Below are 11,745 nucleotides of genomic sequence, written 5' to 3'. Positions count from 1 at the left end.
CGAGTGTCGATTAGATCGCTCGAGAGATATAAACATATTTCGGTTACATCCGAAACTGTAAAGGCTAAGCTAGCCTGGGCAAAACAGGTTGTCTATACTCCCGAAGAAGAGAAAAAGAAACCTGTATCGAAACGTTAGCGCTGGTTAGATGCGTCAGTTTTAAAGCCTGATGCCAAAAAGGCGAAATTTCGTGGCAATACTACCAATACTAAATCCTTTAGCGACACACTAAAGAACTCCATCACGATGGCGGTCTTTGATAAGAATGACCCTGTTGGCACTATTACTACTCGAAACTGGGATCAAAACGACATTAAGCTCCTAGATTTATATATTGAAGTTCTGAATGAAGTTGCAGGCACAACTCCTAAATGTCTCGACAGTGGTTGGTTGCTAAGGAGCAAATTTCAAGCCGACCAAAATCGCGTTCCTGTATTCCAGCCGAACCGTCTGATCTACAGCGGATTCAGTACGTTATTCGATTGGGAAACCCTGACATTAATATATCTACGTGGAAGGTCACTAAGCTAGAAGAAGCCAAAGGTAAATATAGGTCGGATAGTTTTGTGATCGACAAAGCCTCCCTGGCCATTTTGGTGAGATCTTGTGGCGTCTTAAATTCCCATAAATATGAGGGTTTATAAAAATGATGATTAGCAATCCTCACCTAACGTAAAGGACTCAGTTGGTTAAAGAACGCTTCGCAATCATTCCAAAGGCATATGGATTCCATCTTTAGGAACACGACATTCATTTTCCGCTGTTTCAATGACAGCCTGATCTTCTCAGAAAAATAAGAACCCAAAATTCGTAACGACATAGTACTGAAAACATGTAAAGATGCCGAGCTATATATAGAGATCAGAAAGTGTGAATTCGGTGTGAATCGGTAGGACTTTCTAGACTGCCAGAAGATCGTTTTCAACTCATTAGGGAGTTTCTGAACCCAAAAACGATATCTTATTTTCACCGATTCTAACGCATTTTGAATTGCTATCGCTAGTACACTTTAAATGCAGCACAGCTGCAGGTACCATTATCCGAAAATATTATGAAGAACGAAAAAACAGAGGTAATATGGAACAACTCCATAAAAGAAACATTAGAAGCATGTAAGTTCAGTATATCAGCGTTGATAAAGCTTATATATATGTCGCCATTATTTCCTATTGATAACATACGCAACTCGCATTCCCATCGGTGCAGCGTTAGAGCAGCAGATAGCAGAGGGATGGAGACCAGTGGCATATTTCTCGTCAAAACTAAAAGCAACAAGGTCGACAACAATGCGGTTGACGAAGAGCTGCAAGCGTTCTACCTAACAGTGAAGCACTTTAGACTTCGTAAAATTTATAAAATAATGACACCATATTTAATTAAGTTGGGTAGAAACCACAAACTCAAAACGTAAAAAAGGGCTTCTTTAACTTTTTTAAATGTTAAATATTTTAAAAGAATATTAAATTTATTGTAAAAGTAATGAAAATGATATGTAAACCTTGTAGTATATTCGCACTGCCTCATTTAAGCACTTGCTCATTTATTTTAATGAGGAAATGTTTACATTATATTTATCTTATTTACAGCTGATAAAACTTTTATGAACTTCTCTTCATAATATGTCAACAAAAAAAATTAAATATATAATTGATCTATTAAATTATTTATACACATTTTATATATTAATTACATATTTTATTAATAAAAACAAAGATTTTATTAAATGTTTACTTCCCCAATCCTTTTGTTTACAGCACAGCTGTTGTTGTTTATGTAGCATGAAAAACTCACCATGTGAGAACGTTATGGTGTGATGGAAGAAACTGATGAAAATGGACGTTTTCTGAAAGTTCCATTTAAAAGACTATTATAAAAATTTGCGTATTATTTGCGGTAAGATATTCAAAATTATTTCAAAATCATATATTAATAAAAATTTTCTCTTTTTTAGAATCAAACTTAAAATATCTCGCTGCTCTAACCGCAGCTGTAAATGTTATTTTTTGAAAAATGTGCAGCTTATTTGCGATTATGATTTAAAAATCTTGGGATGCTATGATCGCTATGTTAAAACTACTCACAATGCTTTATATGGGAGAAAAGCACTATCAAAAAATCCCTAGAAGCTAATTACAGGAAAAATAGTGATTCCTCCTCCACCATGGTTAATGACTCATTATAGAAATATTGAAAATGCAACCCAGCGAAAGTTTAATGCAAGCATATTAATGCTCGTAAATGCATTGAACGGTTGAATAAAGTTCTTAAAAAGGTTTTCGCATGCTTGTTATTTGGGCGTGGTCTAATGGTTAGCCCTGCTTAAATGGGATCTATGTATAATAAATGCCTGTTGTTCTCTGTATAATTATAGAAAACTCCATAACTTACCCATTTTGGAATTACAAGATCACTAACTAACAAAAACCGATTATTCAGTTATTCAGATTTGTACAGCTTCTTAAATGAAGAATGAAAAATACGCGACTCCATTACAAGGAATTATTGTCATTATTAATTTTTTCATTAATTATTTCATCTTTCGATTGAAAATCATATTTAAGTTTGTTTTAAGTTTGTTTTTATCATGGTTGTTGTATTTAATTATATATATATATATATATCACGAATACATTTTATTTAAATAAAATAAATGGTTTCACGATCATTTGGCAGATGACAAAAACTCAAAAAAAATTAGAAAAAATTCACCACAATTACATATACACTACAGCTGATCGTCATTAGTGGTTATAATGAGCAAAAACCGCCTATATGAGACAGTGTGAATGTACTTTTATGTACAATTTATATATATAATAATATTAGAAAAAATTAACTTACGTAGAACACATTAAAATCACTTCTCTAAAATTAACTTTGTTTTGGTTAGTTTTCTCCGTTTTACTTTATGACTTAATTTCCTTTCTAATAACATGTTTCCACTGCTTACTACGGTTCGCCATCAGTTAAAAGATAAATAAATGATAATAATTCTAGCATAGTTAAAGCTTATTGTGGGTAGGGAATAAGCCCCCCAACCATAAAAGAGTAAAAGTGCGCAATAGCACAAACTCAAACCACAACAAGAACAGCACTGCTTACTTACGAAATAAGCATTTAGTTACCAAGTAAAGTTTTTATTTAGTAAAAATTACTAAATAAATTTCATTACTTATACAAAGAGTTTGCGTGCTTTTTAACCAAATTATTAGATCAAAAATGTCGAATGCAACCCTTAAAAATGAATTTCCCATAAGGGAAATTACCATAATTTGAAATTCATGTCATATGTTTTATATGTAAATAAACAAAAAATCAGCAACTCAAGCAAGCAAAACGTAAGAACTTTTTAAAATATTTGTGTTGTATAAATAAAATATATAATTGCTGTACAAAAATATATAAATGAGTTTATATGTCAAATATATATTTCATTTCTTTATAAGTTGGATATCAATATAGAGAATGGACTCGAGCTCACAAGTTTGTATTAAAAATTTATAATTTGTTTGTAATTTAATAAAGCAAAATTCATTTAATTGCAGGTAAACACAAAAAAAAGAAGCAGAAATTCGTGGACTGAAGGTGGCGTGCAATTATTTCTAGAACTGTGGGCGGAGAATCTTCCTCAATTGCGAGGCCCCCGGCGAAATGGCCACATATTTAAGGATATGGCCAAAGAGATGTGTGAAATGGGGTACATGGTAACCGCTTCGGAAGTGCAGAGGAAAGTGCACAACTTCACCCAACGGTTTAGGTAAGTGTTATTAAATGAAATTTATATTATTTATATATTTAAATAAAACGTTGAAAAGTTTTTATTTTTTAATATGTACATATATGCAACTCATATAATAAAAAAATATTTGAATGCTGTAATATTATTAATTTTTTGTGTTAATTTTATTTGTTCTCATTAATCAATTCAATTTAATTGTTTGTTTATATTAAATCAGGAAGGAACAGCAGTGTGTTGGAGTTTTGGCCGGGATGTCAACTAACTGGAAGTACTTTCAGATATTGCAAAGAATTCTAGGCAATTCACCCATACATAACTCCATAGAATTAGTTTGCGAAAGTATAGCAGGTGAGTTTTTATAATTTTGTTTAAGTTCGTCAAAATAATGAATTTCTTTGTTAATCAGACCAGGTCCCGTCTTCAAATGATGCATCATCTCCATGTTCATCGGCAGATCCAATACCTAATTCTGAGTTGAATGATTCTAAAACACCTGCAGAAAAAAGAAAAAAAAGAAAGAAAAAAGATGTAAATGAAAACCTTTTGGAACAGTTTCAGAATTTGGTGGAGGTGGAGAAACGTCGCATCGAGCTGCAGGAACGCACAGATGAGAGATTTTTAAATTTAATGAAAGCAAGCAATGATACTTTGTCGCGTATCGCGTCAATAATGGAAAGAGGCTTTCTGTATACACGAATCGCTGAACACAATAACATCAGCAATGACTAAGCATTTTTGTTGACTTGGCAGCGGTGAACGATTATTATTTATTATAATTTATAATTATTATTATTACAATATTATTAGTTAGATAAAGTTGTTTTCTTCTTTTCCATGTATTTAGAATAGTAAGATTAAGTAATTAACCTAATCTAGGTTAACTTCTAGTTTTAAGTTATACTATTTAGATTGGAGACAAAGATTACGTTAGGTTTAAGTTGATATTTTTTAAGTGTATCTTGTAAATAAAATAAAATGCACTAAAAAAATATAGCTAAGCATGTAGTCTTATTTCTTCTCTATTTGGATCGTGGTCATTCAGTGTTGAAACTTCTTCTGGTCCTTGACATTCTAAAGCTTGCTGCTTTCTTTTTAAAACAACTTTGTTCTTTTCTAAAATAGCAACTCAATTAAATTTTAGACTTTATTTAATATTTACTGGCCGTACTTACCAATGTCCAGCTCTTCATCCAGTTTCTATCAAATGTTTTAGAAAGTAGTGCTATTGCACATTTGTTTTCTGTATTCATTTATTGCTTTATTCATGTTGTGAACAATTGTACAAATATGCATATATTAAATTGTTTTCATTTTCTACGTTCAATTAATTGATCCATGATCAGTTAATAAAATTCTGATAACATACAAAATTAAATATATTCTGTTTACAATCGAAATGTAAACAAAGAAAATTTCTCCCACAACTTTTACAGAATTTTCTGACTCTGACGGTTTTTTCACATCCAATAAGTAACTTATGGAAATGAAAACAAAGAAAACTTAGAGCTGCTTAAGTAACTTACTAAGTGAGCAGTGGAAACATGCTATAACTTACAACTATAAATTTAGTCAAGAATTTATTTCAATGTTCACATAAACCAGAAGTAATAATAAAAATATATTATAAATAATAACACGAATTTTATCTTTTCACTCATTACTATCTTCTACTCAATTCCTATTGGTTTTGTGTACTGAAACATGCAACTAGTAAAAATTGACGCAAACTTTACTTATGGCTCACTTATTTTGCTGCAGTTAGTGGATTAAAATGATTTGATCCTGTTGAAAAAATAATGAAACCAATATATCCACAATATTTCTCTTCTGTAATTTTTTAATATTTTCTTTTTACTTTCGGAAGAGAATAATGAACAGCGAAAGTAAAAAGAAATACGCAATTTTTGAATACCAAATAAATGTTAAATTATTTATCAAAAAGTTTTATTATTTCAATCTACAGATTTCATCAAGTATAGCAAGCATCAAAAATCAATGCATTAAACTAATTTCCAAATATTACTCAAGTGTGGCATGGACCTATAGAAACACAATTAATATTGTGTTTATTCAGAAATTGTTTATTTCTGTATTGTAAAGTATTGTTCTTTTCAATACGTATTAAGGGTATTTACTCTGTCTTACAAACTCATTGCAAGGTGCGCATTTTCAATGCCTTCATAATTAGTTTTTTTATATTTCATACACATCAATTGTTTTTACTAATATAGTTATCGTAATAATAACAGAGGCTAATGAACACTGACTCTGAGCTTCGAAATAAGCGGTCTTAAAAGAAACACATAAATTAATATTTAAATATAAGATGGGTATTTGGCAATACTCAAAACAACTGTGTGGTCACGCGGAAATTCTATTAAATAAAAATAATAAAAAAAATTTTTGATTAAAACTTTGCCGGGCTTTAGGTCGCACTACACCTATTGATCAAAAAACAGCACTAGCAGCAAATTGTTGCTATTTCGATGAAAACTCTTCACCGGGAAAAAAATCACAAACGTATAACATTGCTAGAAATGCTACATATAATTGACGTACCAGATGGTCAACAATTAAACCATAAGAGGGATACTGAAGGCTTAGCACAAATTTATAGATCATTAATCAAAAATTAATTGCTATTTCTATTTGTATATTCACAAAAAAATTTAAAAAAAATTTTTTTTCTAAATTTGTTTTTCTTTTTGGCTTAGTCAAACACTTGTTGCCATTCTTATTAAAAATTAATTTCCTTCTTCATACTTTTTTGTTTTATTATTTATGTGACTTTTGACATTTTAATCTTTTTTAAATAATTGTATTTGTATAATTTGTAATAACACTGAACATGGCCTACGAAATAGACTGAAATAATTGTTAATAAAATATATTACATAAATTAATCATTGTGATATTTTCATTTAATTTAAAATTTGTTTTTTATATAATAAAAGTTAGTATATAAAAATATAAATTCAAAACCACGACCTAAAGCCCGGCAAAATTTAAATCATAAACATTGAGGTCGACACTAATACAAACATTCTAAAAATTTTTTGTTGTAATTTACTACTGTTCGATAAAAACCTCTCTATCGAAATCAATTTAGTTTCTTTTGTCAAAACAGACGTTAATAAAAATCAATTTAATTCAGTTATTATTAAATTTATTAATAGTAGACCTAGTATACCACAAAACTGGTATAAGATATTTGAATTTAACAATTGGTCTAACTTTACTAAATGCCAAATGCAACACTGATCCATACAGCCGTGTATGGGACTACATTTTAAAATTGTATCAGTGATACAAGCGAGCGGTAAAGGTAGTGTTGAAGTAGTTTACAATTTTGTGGTTTTAAAGAATTAAATCGCTATTTATTATGGAAAATAGCGATGAGGATGATACGTCAAGCGATTCAGTCGATGAAACAGAAAGCGATATTGAAGACATAGAGGAAAATGCTTGGACAGATAAGACAGCAGTAAATGACAGTCAACTTGACACAGAAACTATAAAAATTGACTGCGAACAACTCGTTAAAAGCTTACATCGCTTAATAAAAGAATTGCCAAATAAGGAATATGGTTCTACAGTGGAAGATGCTTTAAAACTAAATGAAATCTTAATAGAACAATTGGAAAATTTAAGAAAACTGTTTATGTCACAAGTGGCGCGGATTCGGTCGCGGCTGAAATTGAATGCAATGTTGATAAAAGTAAACAAGAAAAGGACATACAACAAGGTCTCTATTCGAGGTGCATTACTAAAAGGTGCCACATTTTATCTGGAAGGCAATATGTTTTTTAAAGATTTTTCCGGGCATGGAGCTCCAAATAATGCTGATTACATCCAACGTAAAAAAGAAGGAGAATTTTTTCCCATGGATTTAGGGTTGGTTAGCAGACATTATTGGACTGAAAAAGATAAAAAATCTCTTGTTTGTGGTATAAAAGAACAGGTAACTTATTGATCATGTGAATACATAATTATTTTTTGATAACTTCACAACTTGTTTTTCAGTTAGTAAATAGATTAATAGAAAAGAAATTAATAAATGTAAGATGGGAAAGTAAGGAAGATTATTTGTGCTCTTCTAAATTAAAAGATTTATTGGATAAAGTGGATGCTAAATTCTCAATGGATTGGTTTCAAATTTCTGCTGGGGATCTCAAACATAGACATTCTGAAACATCATGTGAGGCAATATGGAATGTTTTTCTACATCCGTCACTTAAACGTTCAAAATGGTCTAGAGAGGAAAATAATCGCCTTATAACAGCTGCACAAAAATATAATTTTCAAAATTGGGAGGCTATTGGAAAAGAAGTAGGCGGTCGTTCTGACTATCAGTGTTACATACAGTACAGGACAAACGCCTGCTATAACTTACCAAATCGTTTTAAAAAGTGGGATAAAAATGATGATGCTAAATTAATTGAATTAGTAAATAAAAATACCACCAATAATGTTACTGATTGGACAACAGTAACATCTTATTTTAGGTTCAAACCTAAAGGTGACGTTATAGCGCGTTACACCACCAGATTAAAGCCAAACATAAATCATAGTAAGTATCAAAACATTTATTAAAATAATATAACATATAAATATGTTTTAGACCCATTTTCACCAGAGGAAGATCTCCTACTTATTGGTCTTGTTAAAAAGTATGGAGAAAAATTTAACGCTATACCACGTCAAATGTTTCCCGATCGTACTATTCTACAACTACGTAATCGCTACTTAAATACCCTGAAGCATCGTCATAGAAATACAACGTGGACGTACGAAGATGACAAGAAATTAGCAGAGTTTGTTTCGGAACATGGTACATCAAGTTGGTTGCAATGTGCTGAATTGCTAGGCAACCATACACGTACTAGTTGTCGTACACGTTATTTAACAATTAAAAAATTTTATGAAAAAAATCCAAATTCAAATCTTAAAGACTTACCACGACACAGAGTTTTAAAAAGTGATAATTTGATTAGAACGGATATGTACCAAACTCAACTTAAATTAGTAGAAACTGAACAAACTAATAAATTAAAATATCAGTCACTTAAAACTAAGAAACCAGGAAGATCGGTAAGATACTCAAAGGAGGAGAAAGAAAAGTATTTATTTGAAACATTGCAGTCATTGGAATCAGAAATGCATGAGCGTTTTAAATTTGGCCATGACTACAGCGTGTTCAATGCTTGTTATACAAAATGGCCATTAAGCATTTTAGCTAAAAATATTATGGCGAATACTTTAAAAGTACATACTCCAACACCTATAGATCATGTACTGCTATCTCACATTCCAGTCTGTTTTCAAAAAACAGTAGCAGAGAACATGCAAATATCCAACAAAAATTTAGACTGTTTACCACCTAATTACTCATCAACAATTGGATATAGAGCACTTTGTTTGTTAGGAGATGTTTCTAATACGAAAAATGAAAAAAAGGTATATCAAAGTGCCGCTGTAAAGCTCTTTGAAGAGCGACTAATGTCAACGTTTTTTAGCGTTGCTATAACATGTACCTTGAATCCAACAAAACTAAACACAAAACCACTTTGTTTAATAAATGAAGATGATCCATATAGAAATAATGAAGAAAAGATCGTTTATTGCGATAGATATTACATAATACCAACAGATGTGAATGAACCACAAAAACAAAATAATGAGATCAGTAGTAACTCAAATTTAATTATAAATAATGAAGATTGTTCCAGCTTAACTATAAAAGCTGAATCAACTGAAGAACCTATTTTGAAAAGAAGAAGATATTTGCAAAACAACGTATCTTCAGACGATATAACAAACACATCAAAAACTATTAATGGAAGTGCAACTATATTAGGTAATACCGGTAGAGAACTTGAAAGATTAGAACTGCCGTCGTGTAGTTTAGAGCAGCCTGGTACTAGTACGAATAATAGCATAGATCAAATAAAAATTAAAACGGAAAATCGATTTGATGAATTAGAACATTGCCATCTATATTTAGATATAGTTAAAGAAGAACACGTAGTTAGTGAACCTCAATAAAATTTGTTTTGTTAATTTATATTAAATAATTTAAATCCATATAATTTATATTATTTATAACTAAATGAATGATAACCTTAAAATATCAGCGTAAAATGCTTTCTTTTTAATTTTTAAACCTAATAGATAAATTTAAAAAAAAATTGTTTGAAAAAATGATTATTTCAAAAATCATATTTTATATAATGAACTCAAATTAAGTCTGTAATAACGTTATAACGTATAGAAAAATATTCAAATATGTGAAAAAAAAATCAATAACACAAATTGATTTCTAATGTCCGTTTTGACGAAGGAAACTATATTCTTAATATAAACTATTGTTTTCAATAGAATGTAATAAAATTGCAATAACAAAAACTTTTTTATTATTTTTGTTATACTAAAAATGTAATTTTCATTTATTGAAGTAAAGTAAATTTTAATTTCTAAATTTATTCGAAATTTATTATTACTTTGTTCAAAAAAAAAAAAATTAGTAAAAAAAAATTCTTTTTTTTAACTGCAGAAAACTATATTTGGCATTTTTCGTTCCAATAGTGTAACCAGAGCAACCAAACTAGCCTATCGTTTTTCATTAATATCCATTAAATCATGGTAAAAATCATATATAGGGTGGAAGTTTATTTCTAAATAAATGGTTATGTAAATACAAAAATGATCAAATAAAAGCTTGATTACTAATTTTTTGTGGCGAGAATAAAATGATCTCGAAGTAAAAATTAAATTAAAAAAGAGATTTTGAATTCCTTAATTTATTCGAAATTTATCGAATAAATTTTACTTTATTATTTCATTTATTATTTAAATATTAAATACTTATATTTGTGACCAAAAATTATTATTATAATAATTTGTTACCGGGCTAATTGGTCAAATTTTAATATAAATAAAAAGACACTAATTTATTATTTATATTTAAAAATCGTTATATTTTATTTCCGATATTATAAACAACGTAAAGGCATGCCAATGGGCTCACCGTTATCACCCATTATAGCAGATATCGTGATGGAAGAATTATTGGAAAAGTGTGTGGAGGACCAGGAATATAAACCAAGATTATTAACGAAGTATGTAGATGATATCTTCGCGATAATACGCAGAAATAAAATAACTCAAATACTTCAAATTTTGAATTCTTTTCACACAAATTTAAAATTCACCATAGAAGAAGAAAAGAATAACAGGCTTCCTTATTTAGATGTTGAATTAATTAGACATAATAACCAAATTCACTTTCAATGGTATAAAAAGTCTTCAGCGTCAGGAAGATTAATTAACTATAATTCCAATCATCCTAAACACGTGATTTTAAATACAGCATCCAATTTTATTAGAAGAGTTCTAGTACTGAGTGACAAAATTTTCCATAATGAACAAAAGAACATAGTGCGTGATATTTTAATAAAGAATGACTTCCCCGTAAGGATTATTAATATGATGCTTAATAAGACCTTTAAAAAGCTCCAACCTAACAATAATAATGACAAAAAAATATATAAATCCATTGATTATGTTCCGAAATTGTCAAACCAAATAATAAATTCTAGTATATATGACAAGGAACGTTATAAAATTACTCATAAGGCAACAAACACAATAGCTAAATTATATAGCAATACGAAAACTAAAATTAATAATAAAGACAAATCTAATGTAGTGTACCAGCTGAATTGTAAAGGTGACGGGTACAATGTATGTAACAAAATATATATAGGTACGACTAAAAATAAGCTTAGGACAAGGATGGCTGGACATAAACACAATTTAAAAAATAAAAGTGGTGCTGAAGCCAATACAGCATTGGCTGTGCATTGTATGGAGCAGAAACATGAACCTGATTTTGATAAGGCAAAAATTTTATATGAAGAAAGGAACCATAATAAGAGGTACTTTCTAGAAATGCTCTCAATACTTCAAGTGCCCAATAATATAAGACTTAATTATAAAACTGATAC

At 29.7% G+C, this 11,745-nt stretch overlaps 2 protein-coding genes across 2 annotated transcripts; both read left to right on the top strand.

The window, feature by feature from the left end:
* The first annotated feature begins 3,267 nt into the window (after positions 1-3,267).
* On the top strand, positions 3,268-4,670 carry LOC119681576. The gene is made up of 5 exons (XM_038094817.1): positions 3,268-3,338; positions 3,447-3,483; positions 3,546-3,757; positions 3,957-4,087; positions 4,146-4,670. The coding sequence occupies exons 2-5, from the start codon at positions 3,466-3,468 to the stop codon at positions 4,466-4,468; spliced, it is 684 nt and encodes a 227-aa protein (XP_037950745.1). The 5' UTR covers positions 3,268-3,338; positions 3,447-3,465; the 3' UTR covers positions 4,469-4,670.
* A 2,331-nt stretch (positions 4,671-7,001) lies between these two features.
* LOC119682772 (snRNA-activating protein complex subunit 4-like) lies at positions 7,002-9,864 on the top strand. Its single transcript, XM_038096278.1, has 3 exons — positions 7,002-7,700; positions 7,763-8,309; positions 8,361-9,864. Exons 1-3 carry the CDS (start codon positions 7,122-7,124, stop codon positions 9,782-9,784), a joined length of 2,550 nt encoding a protein of 849 aa, XP_037952206.1. The 5' UTR covers positions 7,002-7,121; the 3' UTR covers positions 9,785-9,864.
* The last annotated feature ends 1,881 nt before the right edge of the window (positions 9,865-11,745 follow it).

The sequence above is a fragment of the Teleopsis dalmanni genome, chromosome 2, assembly GCF_002237135.1.
Source record: "Teleopsis dalmanni isolate 2A chromosome 2, ASM223713v2, whole genome shotgun sequence".
Taxonomy (NCBI): Eukaryota; Metazoa; Arthropoda; class Insecta; order Diptera; family Diopsidae; genus Teleopsis; species Teleopsis dalmanni.
The sequence above is the reverse complement of the archived record's forward strand: the minus strand, read 5'-3'. Positions and strand labels throughout refer to the sequence as shown.

Bases quoted from the DNA above. Each gene is read 5' to 3' on its own strand.
- LOC119681576 (XM_038094817.1), top strand. The intron at 3,758-3,956 runs GTAAGTGTTATT...ATATTAAATCAG, and splicing joins AACTTCACCCAACGGTTTAG to GAAGGAACAGCAGTGTGTTG. The intron at 4,088-4,145 runs GTGAGTTTTTAT...TTTGTTAATCAG, and splicing joins AGTTTGCGAAAGTATAGCAG to ACCAGGTCCCGTCTTCAAAT.
- LOC119682772 (XM_038096278.1), top strand. From the start codon at position 7,122: ATGGAAAATAGCGATGAGGATGATACGTCAAGCGATTCAGTCGATGAA. The intron at 7,701-7,762 runs GTAACTTATTGA...CTTGTTTTTCAG, and splicing joins TTTGTGGTATAAAAGAACAG to TTAGTAAATAGATTAATAGA. The intron at 8,310-8,360 runs GTAAGTATCAAA...AATATGTTTTAG, and splicing joins AAAGCCAAACATAAATCATA to ACCCATTTTCACCAGAGGAA.